Here is an 18,741-nt window from a genome sequence, read left to right on the forward strand (position 1 = left end):
ATCTTAATGCAAAATAGCCTCTGTAACCGACCTAACCAATGGAGGCAACATGTATTAGCCAATCATAATTCCCAGAGTGCAGCGGGGATAAAATTCTGCCTTCAAATGGAACTCATTATCTTGTGATTACGACATAGGTTATACACAACTTGTGGACTTGGATCTTTCAGAAAATTTCCACTTTTGAGGTTGTGAATATGACAAGACAGGCCTTTGATGTGTCACACTCATAATTCCCTCCATTCAGAAACTGTGCAAACAACTTAAACTGTGGTTTGCTTTGATGGAAGGTTTTTAAAAGAGTTTCATACATTTGCCTCTGTCTTGGGACATGAGTGTGTACAGTATTGATATAGTAAATTAAAAAATTCATTCCTAACTTTTTGTGTAGTTGTATTTTGCAATAATTATGTTTGTCACAAAATCCCAAGGTGCGTCTGGACTTGCCTCAGGCAGACCGGTTTGGCAACCGCTGCTGTAATTTATAACTATTTCCACTCTTTGGTTGATAATTTTGTTTTCCCATAGACTCTCTGCTGATCATTATCAGCCCATCTGAGTCTTGTTTTTTAACTCATATTTTAATAAATTTCTTTATTATCTTTGAAGTGAAAACTTCACATTTCCACACAGTCAGAGAAAGTAAAAGTTTGCATCATTGTTTAGTTATTAAGTCCCAGTGCACTACAAAGCATCTCTCCTACCGGGCAGGCAGATCAGAGTCGCACCTCCCTCCGTTTCTATTGCTTGGTTCTATTGCCATAATGAGAAATCAGCACCAGCCACGAGCCAAATGCTGGTAAAATGTGAAAGTGTTTGGTAGATTTCAGGCACAAAACAATGATTCGTTATTGAGTGGCTGATGAGTTATAACATTTATCTGTCAGTGTCTGGTAGGTGTTCACATTTTAAAAAAGTTAATTTCCCATCCTCCTCTTACCCTTGTCTTGTTCCGTCTCGTTAATTTTGTGGTTTGTGGTCATTTTGAGACTTGCTTTTCATAATTATGGATGAGAATACATTTTACAATCTCCTGTTGAACAAATTTGAATCATGTCTCGACCTGATTCTCAGGACATCGTTCAGAGTTCATATGTGACAAAAACTTAACAGAGACATTCTTGACATTATTTATTCTCTATATTCATAAATATATGGTATGGGTATTGAAAATGACATCATCAGTGCAGTTCTTGATTTTTCTGGTTTCATTATGATACATGTAATTTTAAAGCAATTGTTCCAACATTTTGAGAAAAACTCACTGTAAAGGTTGTTGGAGAAGAACAGCATATAGTTCTTTACAACGCCATAACACCAGGATTTACTCAAGCAATTAAAATTTAAGTAGCATAAATGATAACATAGTGAAAAACTAATTTCTGGGAAGAGTGAGCAGTAGTTAGAGACATATATTGTGCTTTATTTTGCATCAAATTAAAGCTTTCAGCATTGTTTCTAATTTAGTTTGATTATTTCTCAGGGACAGTGCATATTAATAAACATTACTGTAAATATGCCAGAAGGAGCCAAGGGGCTGGGTGGTCTGCGGCCAGGTGTTAAGATGGCACCCTAATGTCAATCTGAAATTAAGAAACAAGTTTCTGTCAATAATGATCTTATTGATGATTAGTAAAAGCACAACACAGACATGGCAGGCAGCAGTAAAAGCAGAGCAAATCACAGTTCAGCAAAGCCAAAACAAACAACACAACATACAAACAGAAGTAAGGACAGACACAGTAAAAAAGAAGTCATAAAAATAGCTTTGCAAAAACAGTGATAAGCAAAGACAGATATGAACAACAGTAGCACCAAGGTATAAGATGTATATTGACTGAAATCTACCAAATGATAAGATAATTATTAATCCCACAACAGAGAAATTTATATTATTACAGCAGCAAAGGAGAACAGCACAAAAACAGAAGCAACAATAAAAAAGTGAGATATTTAGTAAACAGTTAAGAGCAAGATGTATAAATAAATAAACAAGATATAGACCAGATATAATCAAGGTATAAACAGGAGATGAACAAGATATAAACAAGATATAATAAAACAATGAAAACAATATAAACAGGAAACAGATTTGGTAGTTAAGTTGTTTATTTGTGCAGGGACAGTGTACAATTAAAAGTAATTGTACTAGCAGTGTTAGCTAGCAGCTAATTTGCACCTGTTGTCCATGGAGAGGTAGGCTAGACACACACATAGACAAAAAAGACCAAACAACAACAGCCACAGATTTATATAAAACAGTACAATATAATAAAGTCCATCAATGTGAGATAATGAATAGAATAGATGTAAAACATTCAGTTAATACAAGGCAAGGCTAACTTAAGCCATAGGGGTGCGATTTTAGTCCTGATCTCCCACTCGCCAACTAATTCTAGATTTTGCAACAAACCCTCCCCGACGAGAGGCAAATCATGACGTACCTCCAACATTCAGAGACAGGATCAAGAGAGATCTCACTGGTGCCTCCCCAACTCTGAGAACAGGTTTAATATCTGGTCACGTAGCAGACATCTCGAGAGGCCAGGCAGCTGCTCCAGCCAATGAGAGCAGGCGCGGCACAGCGGGCTGAGAGAGGAGTCGATAGGAGAGGGAACAGAGGAGGGAGAGATGGAAGAGCAACGGAGCAGCAGACAGTAAAGCCCAAGTATAGAACTAATACAACTTTAATACATATTTCTATCCAAAAAATAAGCAAAAAGTAATTATAAAGCCACAGTGGCTATAAAGTTATAGTAGTTCAAATGAACTCTACTTTGAGCAGCGCTGATGCAGCTCTGTGTGGAGACACACAGGTCTGACTGAGACCTGCTGCACACTGATGCTTCAGTATTAATAATATAATGTGACTTCAGATGTGTGTTTTTGTTACAGAATATAGTTTCAGTGTTGCCCCTTTATACAGCTTGAAGTGAACGTGCAGGGCTAATAAAATACCACAATTGTTATATTATTTTGCACTATAGGCGCCTTGTATCCAGGTTAATTAACACACTTACGAGTAAAGCATAGAAACAGAGAGGAAAGGGGCTCCATCTCCTCTGTAAAAACTTTCTTGGTTGCTATGGATGCTTCATATCCAGGACATATAGTTCTGACGATGCAAACACAACAGTAACATGCTGCACAGTGATGCTTCAGTTCATAATCACCTCCAGCAGGTTTTTGTGCCAAAATGTAGTTTGGAGGGGGGGATGCTCCCATAGCTCAGTTGGTAGAGCGTTCATCCATGTACTGAGGCTGTTGGTCCTCTGCAGCAGTCGCTGGTTTGAATCCCGCCTGTGGCCCATTTACTGCATGTCATTCCCCCTCTCTCTACCCGCTTTCCTGTTATATCTTCAGCTGCCCCTATCCAATTAAAGGCAAAAGCCCAAAAAATAATCTTTAAAAAAAAATGTAGTTTGAAGAGCAGGCAGTCAATTCCTCTGTAAACTGCATGACTGACCAGAGACAGGAGGTCACTTACCACAAGATGATTCACCAAAGCACAACACCTTCATGATTCACGTTCACAAGGCAGAGAGTGGGGTAGTGTGAACGGCACAGTGATCTGATAACTTTGAAAACTCTTGTAGAGTGGCCAAGGCGTAAGTAAAAATATTGTACAGTATGGTATGCATATATATTTCCCTGTGTAGAATACTGTTATTGCACATTGATTTACATTAATATTTCATTGACTTTCTTGGTGTGTGTGTTCTCCTGGGAATGAAGCCATGTTCTTATCTAAGAGCTGTAGGTATTCTGTTCTTATAAATATTGTTTGTCTCTGCATATCATAGTATGGCGTATTTATTTGTGTACACATACTTTCTCACATCTTTTCGCACATCTCTGTTATTTCCTCTCTTCTCTGCCAGATGAACAACTGGTGTGTGAGCGCACGCTGAAGTACTTCCTTGGCATTGCAGGCAGGAAGTGGGTGGTGAGCTTCCAGTGTAAGTCCTAAATCACTCCATTGTCAAACTCCATCACTGATGAGTTTACAACAATTATTCTGAGTACAAAACAGCGGCTTGTGGAGGGATAGGCGGGAACAAAAGAAGTGTTACATAATACAGTAGCCACCAGAACAGTTTGTTTATGCTTCTGACAATAAGCTCATAAGTTTTTGTTCTTATTTCCTCTCCGCAGGGATTTCAGAGTGCTTCAAACAAAAGAAACTCTTAGATGAGGTACGCTCACCACTGTGCTCCTTGAATTTGCGCGCCAGTGATTTTCTGTTACTTCTCTATACGTCTCGATGTTGAATTAAGGCTGCATGATGAATCTCTCCATGTGGTTCACTGTGATACCTCATAAATTATTTGTCATCCATTTGCTTTAGCAATTCCCGCATCTGGTTCTGTGCTATGCAAGTATAATCCTTTGCCAATCTTTGTTTAATACTCCCATTAATTTAAAACCATTTCACCGTCATCCACGCCAGTTTATGAGCATTTTTTATGCATCATATTGTGTACGTAGAGATGGACTCCATACAATTATAAGATGAACTCTGTCAAACTGAAGAATGTTCAGTGTGCTCCTAGCAGCGCTTTTGACCCCTGAAATAAATCAAATAATAGGAGCTGTTTGTCAGCAGTTCTTTTATCAGATGAGAGTGAGTAATTGCTTCATGTGTTTAAAAGCTAATAGCAAAAGGAAAGGTTTTGGACCAGTGAGGTTCACATGTATTGAAGTCATCTTGTCTTGTTCTCCAGAGTCTCTATGAAGTCAGAGGTGACGTGGTGAATGGACCAAACCACCAGGGCCCCATGAGAGCTCGAACCACTGAAGACAACAACGTGAGTCCTGTCCGCACCGAGCAGGATGGTTATAATAAACTGTTTATTTGATCTAAAGTCAGGAATATTCTAACAACTCTTTTCTGTCACCTGCAGCTTTAATGTTTTGTATAAGATTTTTATTCATAAAGTTTTTGTTACTTGTATATTAAAATTTCTGAAATATTTTTTTCCTTCGAAATCCAGGTTTGTTAGGTTTAGTTTAGGTGTGTCACAAAACACCTACATTGAAGATAACAGTGATCTTTGAAAAAAGAAATAGAAGTAAAAAGAAATACTGACAATAATAGACATATGATAATATCCTTTAAATAATTCAGCACCTCTTAAATATACTGCAAGCTATTTCAGTTTCTTTCCATTCTTGTTTGATGGTAGCTTAAGCAAACAACCCCACAACTGTCATCATATTAGACTGAATGGTGGCTGAACTCTGATTGGTGCGCAGACGTGCTCGACATCACCATTTTCCAAATGAGCCTCGTCCACTCAAACCAGTAAGAGGAGCTCAGACAAAAACAGAAATCTCACATGCAGGATCCCATCGCACATAGTAAAAAGCTGATTGATTGGCCTTAAAAATCAGAAGCCATCAGTTCAATAATTTATGCAGTCAAGTTAAAAACATGTAACACAGAACCAATCAGCAGACATTTAAATGATGGTGTGGTTTACAGCTTCTCAGATTATCAGGAAGCTTTTTTTAACTGTACAGACATCAGAAAAATCACTGGCCCGCTACTGCTGCATTCATTTAATTGTAATTTTTTATATTTAAAAAAAACTTATTCAAGGACCTTGTATGAAAACATTAATCTCAGGTTCCAGCTTTGTTAGCTGCAGCTCTTTACAGTCTGCAGCCCGTCCCTGGGCAGATAAACACAGTCAGGTGTAGAGAGAGAGTTCATGTTCGTGTCTGAGTGAAGGATCTGGCAGCGAACTTGTTTTGATGTCTGGCTGATTCATTTGTGGTGCGGCTAGACCACAATGACTAAAGGAAAAAGAAAGAAGGGAGGCATTGCTAGGCAAGGTGGAGTCTGATGGAAGAGATTGCCTTATAAAAGCAGCAGCATATGTTATAATCCGATCACAAAAACTAAGCTAAATTTTATTAGAAAATTCTGAAACTACTGTAACAAGACAAAGTTCATCTGTCCTGTAGGTAGATGATGCTCTGGTTCTATAAGAAACAGACATTAAAAGTACTTTTTAATGATGTGTTTCTGCTTTTTTTTCCCCCTGTATTAGATAGCACAGCAGAGTCAGGATTGATCAAACGGTATTGGGAGATTGATCTGCCTCAAAGGTTTCAGATCAGATTCGAACCAGGGTCAGTGCAGTTACATAGATTGTTTCTTAGACCACTGGACTGCCATTACGCCCCCATTAAAGAGTAATTTAACAGTTCGTGAAGCAAACTGAAAGCCGTGCAGCCAGACAGAAACAGCACTACATACAGTGTCTAGAGAAGAGAGCCTTCTCTTTCTCACAATATAAATCTATTTAAGATGCTTGCACTCCATTTCATTCATCGTTTGGCCCAAAACATCAGTGATTATATACTGTATACTGTAGATTATAGAGCTGATGGAGTGGCACAAGTAATCCTGTTCCTCAAGTCGTTTTCACATATGAACAGTGTTGTGAGAATCAGGTCAGGTCACAACAGGAGATTGTCCGGCGCGTTTGCACGTTTTGGAAACACTGTACAAGCTCCTGCAGAGCTGTGATTTTATAACTGAACTATGAGCAGGACACACACTTTTACTTTCTCTGACGAAGAAAAGCACGAAAAGGTAAAGATTAAAAAAATTAGACTTGTGTAGGCTGGTAATGATTGGCAGATAGTCGCTGAGTACACACAATAAACCAAGTGAGGACCATTTGCACAGTATCATCATCGTCTTGTTGTACTTATGACCTTATGAGGTCTTGATCTCGGACGAAGAGGACCCAGGATTTTATTTCATAACCGCACTTCAAGAAAGTTAATGAGGGAGACAAGGTACAAGATGTCAGCCAAACTCTCCATCATAAAATTTGGCAAACGGCATCCAAAAGAAAACACACAGTCCTGTGTAAATTCTGCAGCTATTGAAGTTATGCTTTTGCTTGTGATAATCAAGGACGAGACAGGACACATAAATATATGTAACATATGTGATTGTTATGACTGACAGTGTGAGACAACTGTGACAGCACCTGACAGGTCTTGACTCGGTCTCTTGGTCTTGACTTGGTCTTGGTTTAGGTGAGCTTGACCACAGCTCTGGTATCATCATGTTCTCTTCCTGGATAAGCTGACTCTGTTTCAACTTTTCTGTCTGAATGTGGCCATACAGATAGCAGAAATGAGTTTAACACTGCTACGTATCATGCAACATCATCAAAAACACCCACCCACTCACTGGCTCCAGACAATAGCCTGCTCTCTTCACACGTGTGGCTCACACAGACTTTTAACTTGGGAGCTGGCAGGGTTAAGTCCGGGGCATCTGATGCAGACATTTGTATTCACACATACAGCTCCTCCGGGTGATGTCTAGCATAGTGCAGAGTTGCAATGCATGTGTGAAAGGAACTGCAGCCTGATCACAGCTCCTAAAAGACGTCGACACTGTGTTCCTAAAGAACTGACATTACAAAATGGTTTACAGTTATTACCATCTGTATTGTTCATGAAAGCACACTGTCCGACCAGAGAGGCTAGTCAAATAAAATTTCCCAACAACAAACAGCACTTGAACCTGTTTCCTCCTCTTGCACCAGCCTCTTAGCTGTCGGCCCTGTTGTAAAAGCTAATTGTAATTTTCCTCCTGGTGTAAGGCCAGCAGGACCGGTTCTGTTGCCAGTGAGGGGGAAAATTAGAAACGGCTAGATGTCATGTTGGCCGTATCGCTGCCTTTGAAGAACCTCCGCTAATTGAATTAGCTAGTAATTTCAGGCTTATTTAAGTGGCTTCAACACAGGGCCGGCACTTTGATGGAGCCAGACAGATTGTCCTGTTCATACTCACTTTCTGTCACCTGCACAAACTGTGACAAACAGACTAACAGATGAAATGAAGTGCCAGGACTCGCAGTCTGTCACCAGAATGTTGATGCCAGTCAAAGTGTGTGTGTGTGTGTGTATGTACGTACGTTATCACATCACACACTTTAATACCTCCTGAAGGACATTATGTGTTGTCTAAATTAAAAATCTGTAACAGAAACACTTTTTCATCTCAGCAAGCACCTCTGGCTAATGATCATTATGGACAGACAGGGAGGTGTGAGAAATTAGTATTTCTCTCTCCAGCGGCTCGGACATTTATCTTCCGAACGCTTCCATCCAGGCACACACTGTATATGAGGCTGATGTGAGTTGCACATTTCCTTTCGGGTAGTTACCGTGGTTCAAGGAAACAATTTTACATTCCTATTTCAAGCAAGCTTATTGACCCGGCGTGCAATAAAACAATGTGTCCCCGGTGTCAGGCGAGTCGTTTTTCTTTGCGTGCTTAAAGCGTGATATTACCTCTCTTAAGGTGGCTCTGTTTGCTTTTTTCCTGTAAGACTCATCCCTGAATTTACAGTATTGCATCGAGAGTGAAAAATGAGCAAGGTCTTTTTGCACAATAAGTGAAGAATACCTGTTATAAATTGTGAGATGTGCTCAGTGAAATGTTTCAGGCCTAGAAATGTAACCCTTCAGACAGGAGAGTTCAGACACATGCTCAGCTGTATTGATACAGCTGCCCACGTACAGTATTATTGAACATTGTCCGAAGGTTAAATTCACTGAACGAATGTCCTTTTTTGCTCGACTGTAAAGATTTTCCAGATATCTCACAGTAGATTTTTTTTCCCTTTTCTCTTCAGTTGCTCATGAAGGGTTACAAGATCTGCTTCAGAGGGCCTTTTACAGACATGACGACAGGTAAGTCACATCAGCAACATGACCTGTTCAAGTAGAACTCTATAACTCTTTTTTTGTACTGTACAGGACCAATGGCTGAAATGTAACATAAGTCAGAGAATAACTGAAAATCTAACTAATAGTTACTTGTTTTAAGCCTCTTGTTAAGAATCAGTTAAGAATGAAACAGCATCTGTACCTGTACACCGATTCTCTCTCATAGCATAATCAATACTGAAGTTTTGAGGCTGATATTATGACTTATCTGATATTTAAGAGTGTCTTTACTTGCATAAGAAAAAAAGACCATCAGCAAGATGATTGGCTCTTTCTATATAGTTATTCTTTAAGCCTGCCACTGGGATGGAAAAATCAGATGACACGATTTATGACATGCAGACTGGAGGAGCCTGTGTTAACGTTTTCCCAGTGAGTAGTGTGTTAGCCAGTTACAAAGAAGCAGGGGGAGACTTTTATTTAGTCAATTTTATTTTTGACGTTCTATTTTGTGGTCATGGTATTGGAAACATTACCGCTTTTGTCCACAGCAGACTTCAAATCAACACATTATGAAAGGCTCTTGTAGTAGGGATGGGCCAATTACAGTAATTGACCACTGAGCCCTCTGCCATTGTAACACTGTGATTTAAAACCTTCTGGATTTCGGATAGCGTGTTCCCCCAGAGTTGCTGTAAGGCAGGAATTGTTCCATTTTGGACATGTGGGAGAAACAAAATCATGCTGTTGGTCACTGCACTAGGTTTCCATGTCCCGTTCATTATTTTCTTGTTAAACCTGCCCAGTCAGGCAAAGCCAAGATGGTCTGTTCCTTTTCTGCGAACCGCTGTTTGTTTGGTTCATTCGGTCGTGTTGTTTCCAGCTCTGGGGATGTATGTCATACGCTCGCCTGTCAGGGACATGAGAGTTAATGTGTTGATGGGAGTTTTTTGGGCTGAGTGAGGCGGCAGTGACTACAAAAAAAGAACCAAAAACAACAATGTCATCGTCCATTGGCGATGTTTCACTGTGGACATTGTCATGTGCCAATTAAGCAGACATCGTCCAACCCGACCTTGTAGCTTCTTTAATTAAATTTGGTTATTGAAGAAATAGTTTGACATTTAGGGAAATTGGCTTAGTTTCTCAGAGTTACATAAGAAAAGCCATCTTACACTGGTCATGTCACACTGATGCAGAGGGGAGTCATGTCATCACCATGAGGTTGCTAGGCAACCAGTGGAGACTACAGGATGTCACTGCACCCAGCCAAGAAACAATCCTGACACATAAAGTAAAAACAGAACTTTTTACTCTGCATGTTTTTGTACAGATTAAACTGGTAGACTGATTTTGTGTCCTTTGAACAGGAGCAGCCTGGCTGTTTCCCCTTGTTACCAGTATTTAAGCTAAGCTAAGCTAGGCTAACGCCCTCCTGGCTATAGAGACATGAGGCTGCTGTCATTGCTTTCAAATAACTCTCAGTAAAAAAGCAAAAAATGTTGAACTATTCTGTTTAAAAAGTTATGACCAGTAGACATTTTAGAGCTGAAAATAAACTTCTCAAACTTACCCTCTGGTGGGAAAATTATTCTGGTGATACTGTTTCTAAATTCTTGCAGACTCGGGCAGTTTTGTTTTGCAGCTTCTTGTTACTTATCAGTCAACATACAGGTCAGTTTCTACCATCAAATTCATGAAAAAACATTCATGCAGTGAAGTTGGCGTGCATTGTAATAGATATTGATCTCATAAACTGTTCATGCTAAGCAGAGAGGTTTCATGCAGCGAACTGAGTCTGTGAAGTGAGCTTTTTGTTTCTGTTTGTCTTTGTTTCAATTATCTGCAAGCATGTGGCATATGCAGTTTGTTGAGCTTTGCAAGTGACAGCACTGAGATGACTAGGGAGGCGTGTGAAATGCAGACTTTTGACAATGTGATGAGTAACTTGCAAAAATGATATTTCTTTTTCTTATAGTCAAAAATTATTTGCCAGCTAGTTTCTGAAGCTTCACCGTGGGAGTCATCCACTTTTTAGCTCTCTCTAATTACATTAATTTTCTGTCTACCTGAAGCTCAATCTTGTTGGGTTTTTTGTTTGAGTGCTGTGTCTCTCAGACAAACACCACAGGGACTGCAACACCTCAATAATGTCTCTGATTACTGACCACAAAAGCAGTTTTTTTACACTTTCATTTGCATATGCTTTCAAAGAACAGACTGCAAAAAAAACATAAGGTGTTATTTCACCGGAATTGTTGCCATTTCCCGGCTGCCGTCATGCTGTTTGCACTGTTCTGTTCTCTCAATCAAAAGTGACTTTGCACAACCCCACTTATTCAGTTTTATTGATGCCAGTGGCCTGCAGGACCTCGATAGACACCTGCCTTGGTTTAAAGAGAAGGGGAACAATAACAATAAAAAGGTAAAGTTAAAGTCGCTTCACACAGGTTTTGACTGACACAGTTTGAAACCTGTGTGCTGTTTTTTAACCCCTGTCATTTCAACACTGGAGAACAATGACAAGTGCTTCCACAGTGTGTGGGTGGATTGAATACGGAGTTAGGCGATGTGTGATATTTTTGGTGTGATGTTGTCATATTGCACAGCGGTTGCTATGGCGTCAGTTATCTGCTCGGTAGAAGAAAGTGGAAATGAGCCTTCAGTCATGGCCAAAGAGCTTTTGCTGCTCTCATCTTCAAAAAAATGGTGCAAATATCTCTGCACCTGCAGAACTTTGATCCCAGGGATTTAAAGGGATAGTCTGGATTATTTGATGAGGTACGCCTCCAGTTTGGTGAAGCAGAAAGGGGCACCAGCATGGAAGTTAAGCTATGAACAGCTGTAGACAGGGTCAGTGACAAAAGGCATTCATTGCTTAAGGTTCATGTTTATACTCCTCTGTGCTTCTCCTACTTGTTCCTACCGACTGTAGGTAATACACTGACTATGGTTAAGGACCATAGGACCAATCTGGACTTCCAAGTTCAAGGCAGAAAAAAGTTTGGTTGCCCTTCATACTTTTTTGCTTCACCCTTCCAACATGAATGAATTGACAAATAGATCATGGGTGAAGGTCTCGGGGGGCACGTTGCTTAAAAACCCACCAGGCAGCATTCTTTGGTTTCCTTCTTCCTGGGGCTTCTAAAGTGCTCCCGCCGCCTCCTCCCGCTGCCTGCTGGATCGATGAAGCTTTGCTAATGGGTCGACATCTGCCAGCTAGCGTGAGGAGTTTAAAGACTTTCTTTTACATGGCACAAACATGAGGATAGAGTCTGTTTTCTTCAGACCAACCATCCATTATTTATCTGCTCACGTTTGCGTACGTTAAACGATGAGGTTATCTACGGCTTACGCTGCAGGTTGATCGTTTCCCCACGAGCGTTCTCATGTCAAAGGCAACATACAAGGGAAGCTGAAGGCTTAAATGGTGTGACAGGTTGAAATATGAGTGGATTTTTTAAATGTGTGTCGACTGATTGAGTGAGATGCAAGTATTGATTTGAGTGGAGACTTAAGTATTGACCTGTTTTCCATCCCTCCGATCAAAGGAAGTCTAAGCTTGAAATGAGTCTGCTCAGTTTCCCCTCTGGGTTAAAGGGGTGAAAGTAGAGAGAATTACATTAAGGTGTGACCAAGGACACTTTATCAAACAGGTTCTCCTCAAAAACAGTCAACATTTGCAGCCAACTTTTGTGTGTGTGTGTTTATTGCAGATGAAATGGAGTGGATGGTGGAGCTGTGTGGAGCAGCTGTAGTCACAGACCCACTTCTCCTCGACAGTAAACAGGTAAGAGTGTCCAGCCTCTGCCACTTGAAAAAATTATTTTGAAAAATCACTTATTGTGCTGAACTGCATTAATAGTGGTCAGTATCATTTTTAAAAACGCTGAAACGCAGGGGTGATTGTTTTGAAATCAGATCAGTGGCATTTGAGAGTTGGCAGGTGAGGGATTAACAGAAAAGAACACAATATCTGTCACCTTGGAACTCTTTTGTTATCTAATCAGAGATCTCGCCCATGCCAGCGGGAATGTCTCTAATACTCTTGTTAATGTTCAGATGTATGAAAAACTATTGACACTCGCAGCAGCCACGGCTGTGCTTTACAACTAAGTTTTGCAAATGTTTGCATGCTAAACTTAAACAGTTAACATACATTATACCAGCTCAATAGTGTTAGCACGGTCTTTGTGAGCACATTAGCAAAATTATACCACAGACAGATGGCAAGTGTGGCTGTAATCCCCTTCTAAAAATTAATTAACCGCACGTCCAGTTTGACATGCCCTTAAAAGAAAATTATGGATTTCCTCATTTGAAACTGAGATGTAAGAGAGAGTTTTGTCTTCATACAATATAATTATCACTTATTGTAATTATTGTACCATTGGTTTTGGCCTGCGAGCCCTACAATTTGGCTGCAATGCCCCAATAAATTTGTATTTATCAAAGGCCACAGTGACCTCGCCCTAAACATGACTTATTTCCAGGCCTAATCGTGTTCCTTTATATAGTGGTTCAGCTGTAATGATTCCAGTTCACTTAAGATTGCTATGACTCATATATTACAAGCAGAATAAGCAAACTGTTACCTACAGGGACTGAACGTGGTTGTCAGTAAAGTGCATCCCTCCCCCTGTGAACAATTCTTTGACTCACAAAGCTGCAGCCTCCTGAAGACTTAATGCCTGTTATTTGTCTTCTGGGTTTAATTTTATGTTCGAAAACAGCACATGAATGCGGTGTTTAGCAAATGTCACATTACAAATGATTTAAAATGACAAATGTTGAAAATCGTCAGATTTAATAAGCACCTCAGTGTAATCAACAATCCTTAAACCAACTTCAAGTTTCAGCCAAGAGACTTTATGCTGCTAATAGATAATCTGACAGGCAGGAGAGACGGTATAATTTATTTCCAAATCGGCAGGCTTAAGTATAAACAATATGTGCCTACTTGTTAATTTTGTAATTGGGCGTATTCTCTGTCTTCTTGTTTCACAGAAGTCGCATCAGCTGGTCATTGTTCAGCCTGGATCAGATTCGTCGTCCACATACAGCAGTGAGTCTCGTCTTAAAATAAAATTTAATTTTCACCTGTTCTTTTTATAACACTTTATATATTATAGTCATTCTAACTCAACCTCTCTCTCATTCAGACACACACATATACACAGAGTTCATAAAGATAGAGACTGACAGCAGCAGTGATTACATGATTCATATATAGCTTCACTCAGGGGTTTGAACCTGCCACAAGCAAGACCCGTGGAGCGTCAGACAGGAATCATGTGTGATGGACAGTATGACAGTACATATTAATATACTGATAAATAACTACATTTCATTGGTTCATCATCTTACACAAAATAAGTGATAACAAATGATGAGGCATCTTCTAGTATGAGAATATTAGACAAAAAAAGATTTATGTGATACAAAATGAGAGTTCTGCCTCCTGCTGTATAATTTTCCAGTATTAGGGCACTTGAAAAGACACCAGCACTTACCAAAGAGACCAAGGTGAGGTTATTTTTTATTAATCCAAGATAAATAATTGAGGCAAGTTGGAAGATTTGTTGAAGACTGTTTGCTCGACCCAGCCAGAGTGTCCATTTAAGAGACAGAGGTCATCCAAGTTGTTAATATTTTTGAGGTAGGCAACTATTATATGGTAGCTAGTTTGTTTTAACTCTTAAAAAATTATTTTCTCATTTGTGGCTTTTTTCAGACATTTAAAATGATTTTTAAAAAAGGAGCTAACTTTACTTATGTAACTAGCTAGCTAGCAATTCAAGGCTGCCTAGTTTGTGTCTGCTAACACCCGATAAGCTCTTCTCTCTTAGGAAAGAATTAGATTATTAACATGTTTAAGTGATTGGACTGTAATTATGTTTGGGATGTCCCAGTATGACGCTAAAGGTGCCCACTCATGATCAGCATTAAAACCGCTTCACTGGCTGTGCCCTTGTTTTCCTACTGGGAGAGCGATGGTGTCTAACTGGGTGGAAACAAAACCCTTGAGATAACAGCTGTTTGTGACATAGCTCTGTAACACAACACTGAAAACATTTTACAAAAATGCAACTGTTACTGTTGCCTGGAAACATGGCGAATAACTTCCTTGCACACTTTGATGCCTTAAACCTTAAGCTTAACAACACTGAGTGAAAACAAACATCATTTTAGATTCACTTGGCAAAATTTGTGACTGGGGAAACTATTCAGAGGGCAAAATCCAGGCTAGATGATTCATTTTTCAGGCTGTTCTCACCCAGTGAAATAAAAAAAATAAATAAATTTTACCTATTTGTCATTATGTCCACATTATTTATTAACATTTCACAAATATTTGTGCCATGTGTTCAAAAGATCGGTTGAAAACAACTCAGTCATCCTTCAAATGTCTTCACAAAATATCACAATTTTGTCCTCTGTTGGAAAGCGCTGTTAACACCAAGGTCTTAAAGTCATATTTCTTATCTAAGTTACGCTGCAGCAAATGGTCGGTCCCCACAAACGTAGACATCCTGGCTGATGTGCATGTCTGTGCACCTGTCTGTCCATTAGTACCTGGATTTGAATGCGTTTGTGCCTGTGTGAGGAGTCTGAGGACCAGTTGGAGAGTGACAGGACGGAGAAAAGGCAGCCGCTGCCAGCCAAAATGAGACAGGTTCCCAACAAGAGCGAGGGGAGTGACTTGCCAGGGAAGCGAGTGTGAAGGAAGTTAGACAGCAGAGAAATGGCCAAGAGAAAATGTCAGATTGGAGCGAGTGGGGAAATGTCAAAACAAGTTGGCCACAGAAGAGAGAGGCTGAAATAGCACGAGGAGAGTTAACAGTTTGAAACAGAGAGGAAGCAAGTGTCTCTGAGCCTCCTCCTCCTCCTCCTCCTCCTCCTCCTTCTCCTGGTATCCTAATTTGCACTGCTGCATATTTAATGCAGCTTTTCCTCTTCCACGTCCTCTGGCACTCATAGCCCAGGTAATCGAGTATCCCATCATCCTCCCCTCCCCTTCTGTCTCCCCCGTTCTCCTCTTCTTCTGCACCATTGATTGAAATCACACACATCTCTCACTTTCTTTTCTGATGTAATGGAAGTGCGTGAGTCTGCTCACACACTCCAGATTGTGTTACACGTCATGTTATAGACTGTTTACGGTTTTGCCATAAAGGAACATTCATCTTATTTTACAAAATAAGCGTGATCTGTGATGATAAGCCAAGATTTCTTTTTGAGGTCAAAGGGACATTTACCCCAAAATCAAAAGTACATATTTTTCCTCTCACCTCTAGTGAAAGTCTCATCTAGATTATTTCAACAGCAATGTCTCTTTTTCAGAAATCATGACCTGATTACACATGATAATCTATAGATCGTGTTCTGAGCACTTTACTAGAAATAAAGCACTACTGGCCAGAGGAAGAATATGTATGTTTGATTTTGGGGTGAACTGTCCCTTTAAATGAACAATAAAGGTTTCAGAAGCAGAGTTTCTGGGAATAATGTCGCTGCCTGGTTCAGAACTGATAACATTTAATGTTATTTCAGAGCTAAAGCATTAAATATATATATATATATATGTTTATACTGTAGATGTAAAGTTTAAAGGTTAGTGTAATTTATATGCAGTTTATAAATAAACAGCATAAAGACAGATAACTGAAGTGAAATGTGTGACAGGTTGAGGCAGGAGAGGAAATAATGGAGAAAGTATTGGCTCAATAAAGAGTAAAAAAAGAAATTATGATAAATATATAATTAAAATACATTGTCTAAACAAAATACGAAAACAAAACCAAATATGAGACACAAAAACAGAGCAGAACAGAGAAATGCAGCATTAATCAGCTGATAAATAATCATATAAAAAGGAAAGAGAAAAATAATTAATTAGACATTATTAAGACTAATTAAACACAATGAATTAAATTAAACTTTTTGAATAATTATGGAAGCGATAGCGAGCTCTTGATAGTATGTAGGTTAGTGTTTCATATTTGATATCATCACAATATTTCAAGGAAGACATGTTTAGTGTTAGAAGATTTAGATTAGATTTTATTTCGAATGTGTGAAAAAATATAAAAGTTAAAACAAACAAACAAACAAGAATAACAAATGAACTTGACAGCAAACTTTCAGCAGATACGCAATAAATAATTCATGTCTGAAAAGAAGTAGGACGAAGTAAATACTTATCAAGTCCTACCCACCTTTTTTATATTTGAATGCACTTGGTGATTATAATGAATATTCCAGCTTTTTGTCCCAGTTTTCACCATACGAAAATCAATCAAGTCAAACAGATTTTAATATTCATAACACAGCAAGCAAACAAATAAAGCAAAATGAAACACTGACACTGATGGAGTGGTAAGTTGTCAGTCTGAGAAAGTCGGAAACAGTAAATCCCCTTTAACACAACTCTGCACTTCTGCACACATTCCCTGGAGGAGGTGTATGTGTGAACGCAAATGTCCAAATCAGTTGCACCGGACAGTGAACGTATTTAACCCTGCCAGCTCCCGAGTCCAAAGTCCATGTGCGCCCATGTGTGAATAGAGTGGGTCATTGTCTGGAGGACTCACGGCGAGCAAGTGGGCGTGTTGATGGCATTGCAGTGTGTAGCTGCTTCGCACTCTTTTCTCCATGACTGTAAATCGCTTTCCACTCTATTGACGATCATTTAGTTTTTTTATGTACATTACGTGCCAATCAATATCAGTCTGCATGTGTCACAAATGTGTCAGATGTCAGTGTTTTCTTTGCACGCAGCACTTCTGTTGCCCTCATATGGATTTATTGTGACGTTTCCGTATGCTAATTGCAAAATTCCTGCTACACTCATCCAATTTACAATCAAATGTGATTTATCAGCGTACTCAGGTGGGCAAGAACAGCTGGCAGCGCATGTTTTATGAATCCCACCTGGGATTTTCCTCTTACTGCTTTGTGTAAGAAAAAAAGAGCAATCTGTAAAAAACGTTCAAGCATGCGGCCCAGTGCTCAGAGTTCACATGTTTAAATGGCTAAAGACAAGCCTTTACATTAGAACAAGCTCTAGCCTTTACATTAGAATGACTTACAAATATTCTGGATGAACTGTGCATACTCATGATTTTGTCATTTATACATTCACTTAAAAAAAAAACCTCTCTGTTCAACAGATCTCTCTAGACAGGCCACGGTCGTGACACGTGGTTGGCTGCTGGATACTGTGGCAACCTACACCCTCCAGAACTACAACAAGTACGCAACATGAGCTTGAGGAGCGAAGCGCATTAAACCCACGGCTATGCGGCGTCTTCATCCATTTTGCAACTTTTTTTAATGTCCAATTTTGCAACTAAACTGTCATCCATCTGTTTTGTTGATAAACTGGGAGCTTATTTGTATTGTGAGTGTGTGTGCACGACATAATATATATAAAGTTTAATCAACTGAAGATGCTTGAATTGAGTTTTTTCTTTTTGTTTATTTTATAGCACAGAATCACTGCACTGTGGAGCTGCACTGTGAAATTCTGGGCTGATACAAATTTTTATAGTATCAATGTGGTACATGTTGATGTTCTGTTTTTTTGTTTTTGTTTATTTTTAAAGAAATCTTCATCAGAATAAACGCAGCACACTTTGCCCTCTTATGTCATACCAAAGTTTGTGCAAAAACATGCTCTACATACAACAGTAAGACAATAAATGATACCCACAAGATATAGAGAGAATCAAAACAAGTCAGAGGAGTCTGAAAATGGCTGCCAGAATCTATGAAATCCCCTGGATCCCCTGGTTGAGTATTTCAGTTTTTCAAGCTTTAAATGCACCATCACATCTCGAACCAAGCGCCCGTGTTTAGGAGGAGTAGCTGATTTCCAGTTAGATAAAATCAGGCGTCGAGCTAACACTGATGAAAAGGCTATGATGTCTGACTGGCAAGAGATATCACCTTCTCACCAGGGACCACGCCAAAGATTGCAGGGTCAGGATGGATTTCCTTGACACAAATGTGAGAAAACGGTTCAAAAATAGAA

At 39.4% G+C, this 18,741-nt stretch overlaps 1 protein-coding gene across 1 annotated transcript in view; it reads left to right on the plus strand.

The window, feature by feature from the left end:
* LOC146312052 (uncharacterized) overlaps positions 1–18,156 on the plus strand; it is a 32,377-nt gene extending 14,221 nt beyond the window's left edge. Inside the window, exons 14-20 of the mRNA XM_084741154.1 lie at positions 3,882–3,959; positions 4,156–4,196; positions 4,725–4,808; positions 8,672–8,729; positions 12,422–12,495; positions 13,713–13,770; positions 17,879–18,156. Of these exons, the coding sequence (XP_084597280.1) occupies positions 3,882–3,959; positions 4,156–4,196; positions 4,725–4,808; positions 8,672–8,729; positions 12,422–12,495; positions 13,713–13,770; positions 17,879–17,973 (488 nt within the window). The 3' untranslated portion in view covers positions 17,974–18,156. The remainder of the gene's footprint in view (positions 1–3,881; positions 3,960–4,155; positions 4,197–4,724; positions 4,809–8,671; positions 8,730–12,421; positions 12,496–13,712; positions 13,771–17,878) is intronic.
* Positions 18,157–18,741: the final 585 nt, after the last annotated feature.

This window comes from Lutjanus erythropterus, chromosome 17 (assembly GCF_056507025.1).
Source record: "Lutjanus erythropterus isolate fLutEry1 chromosome 17, fLutEry1.hap2, whole genome shotgun sequence".
NCBI lineage: Eukaryota > Metazoa > Chordata > Actinopteri > Lutjaniformes > Lutjanidae > Lutjanus > Lutjanus erythropterus.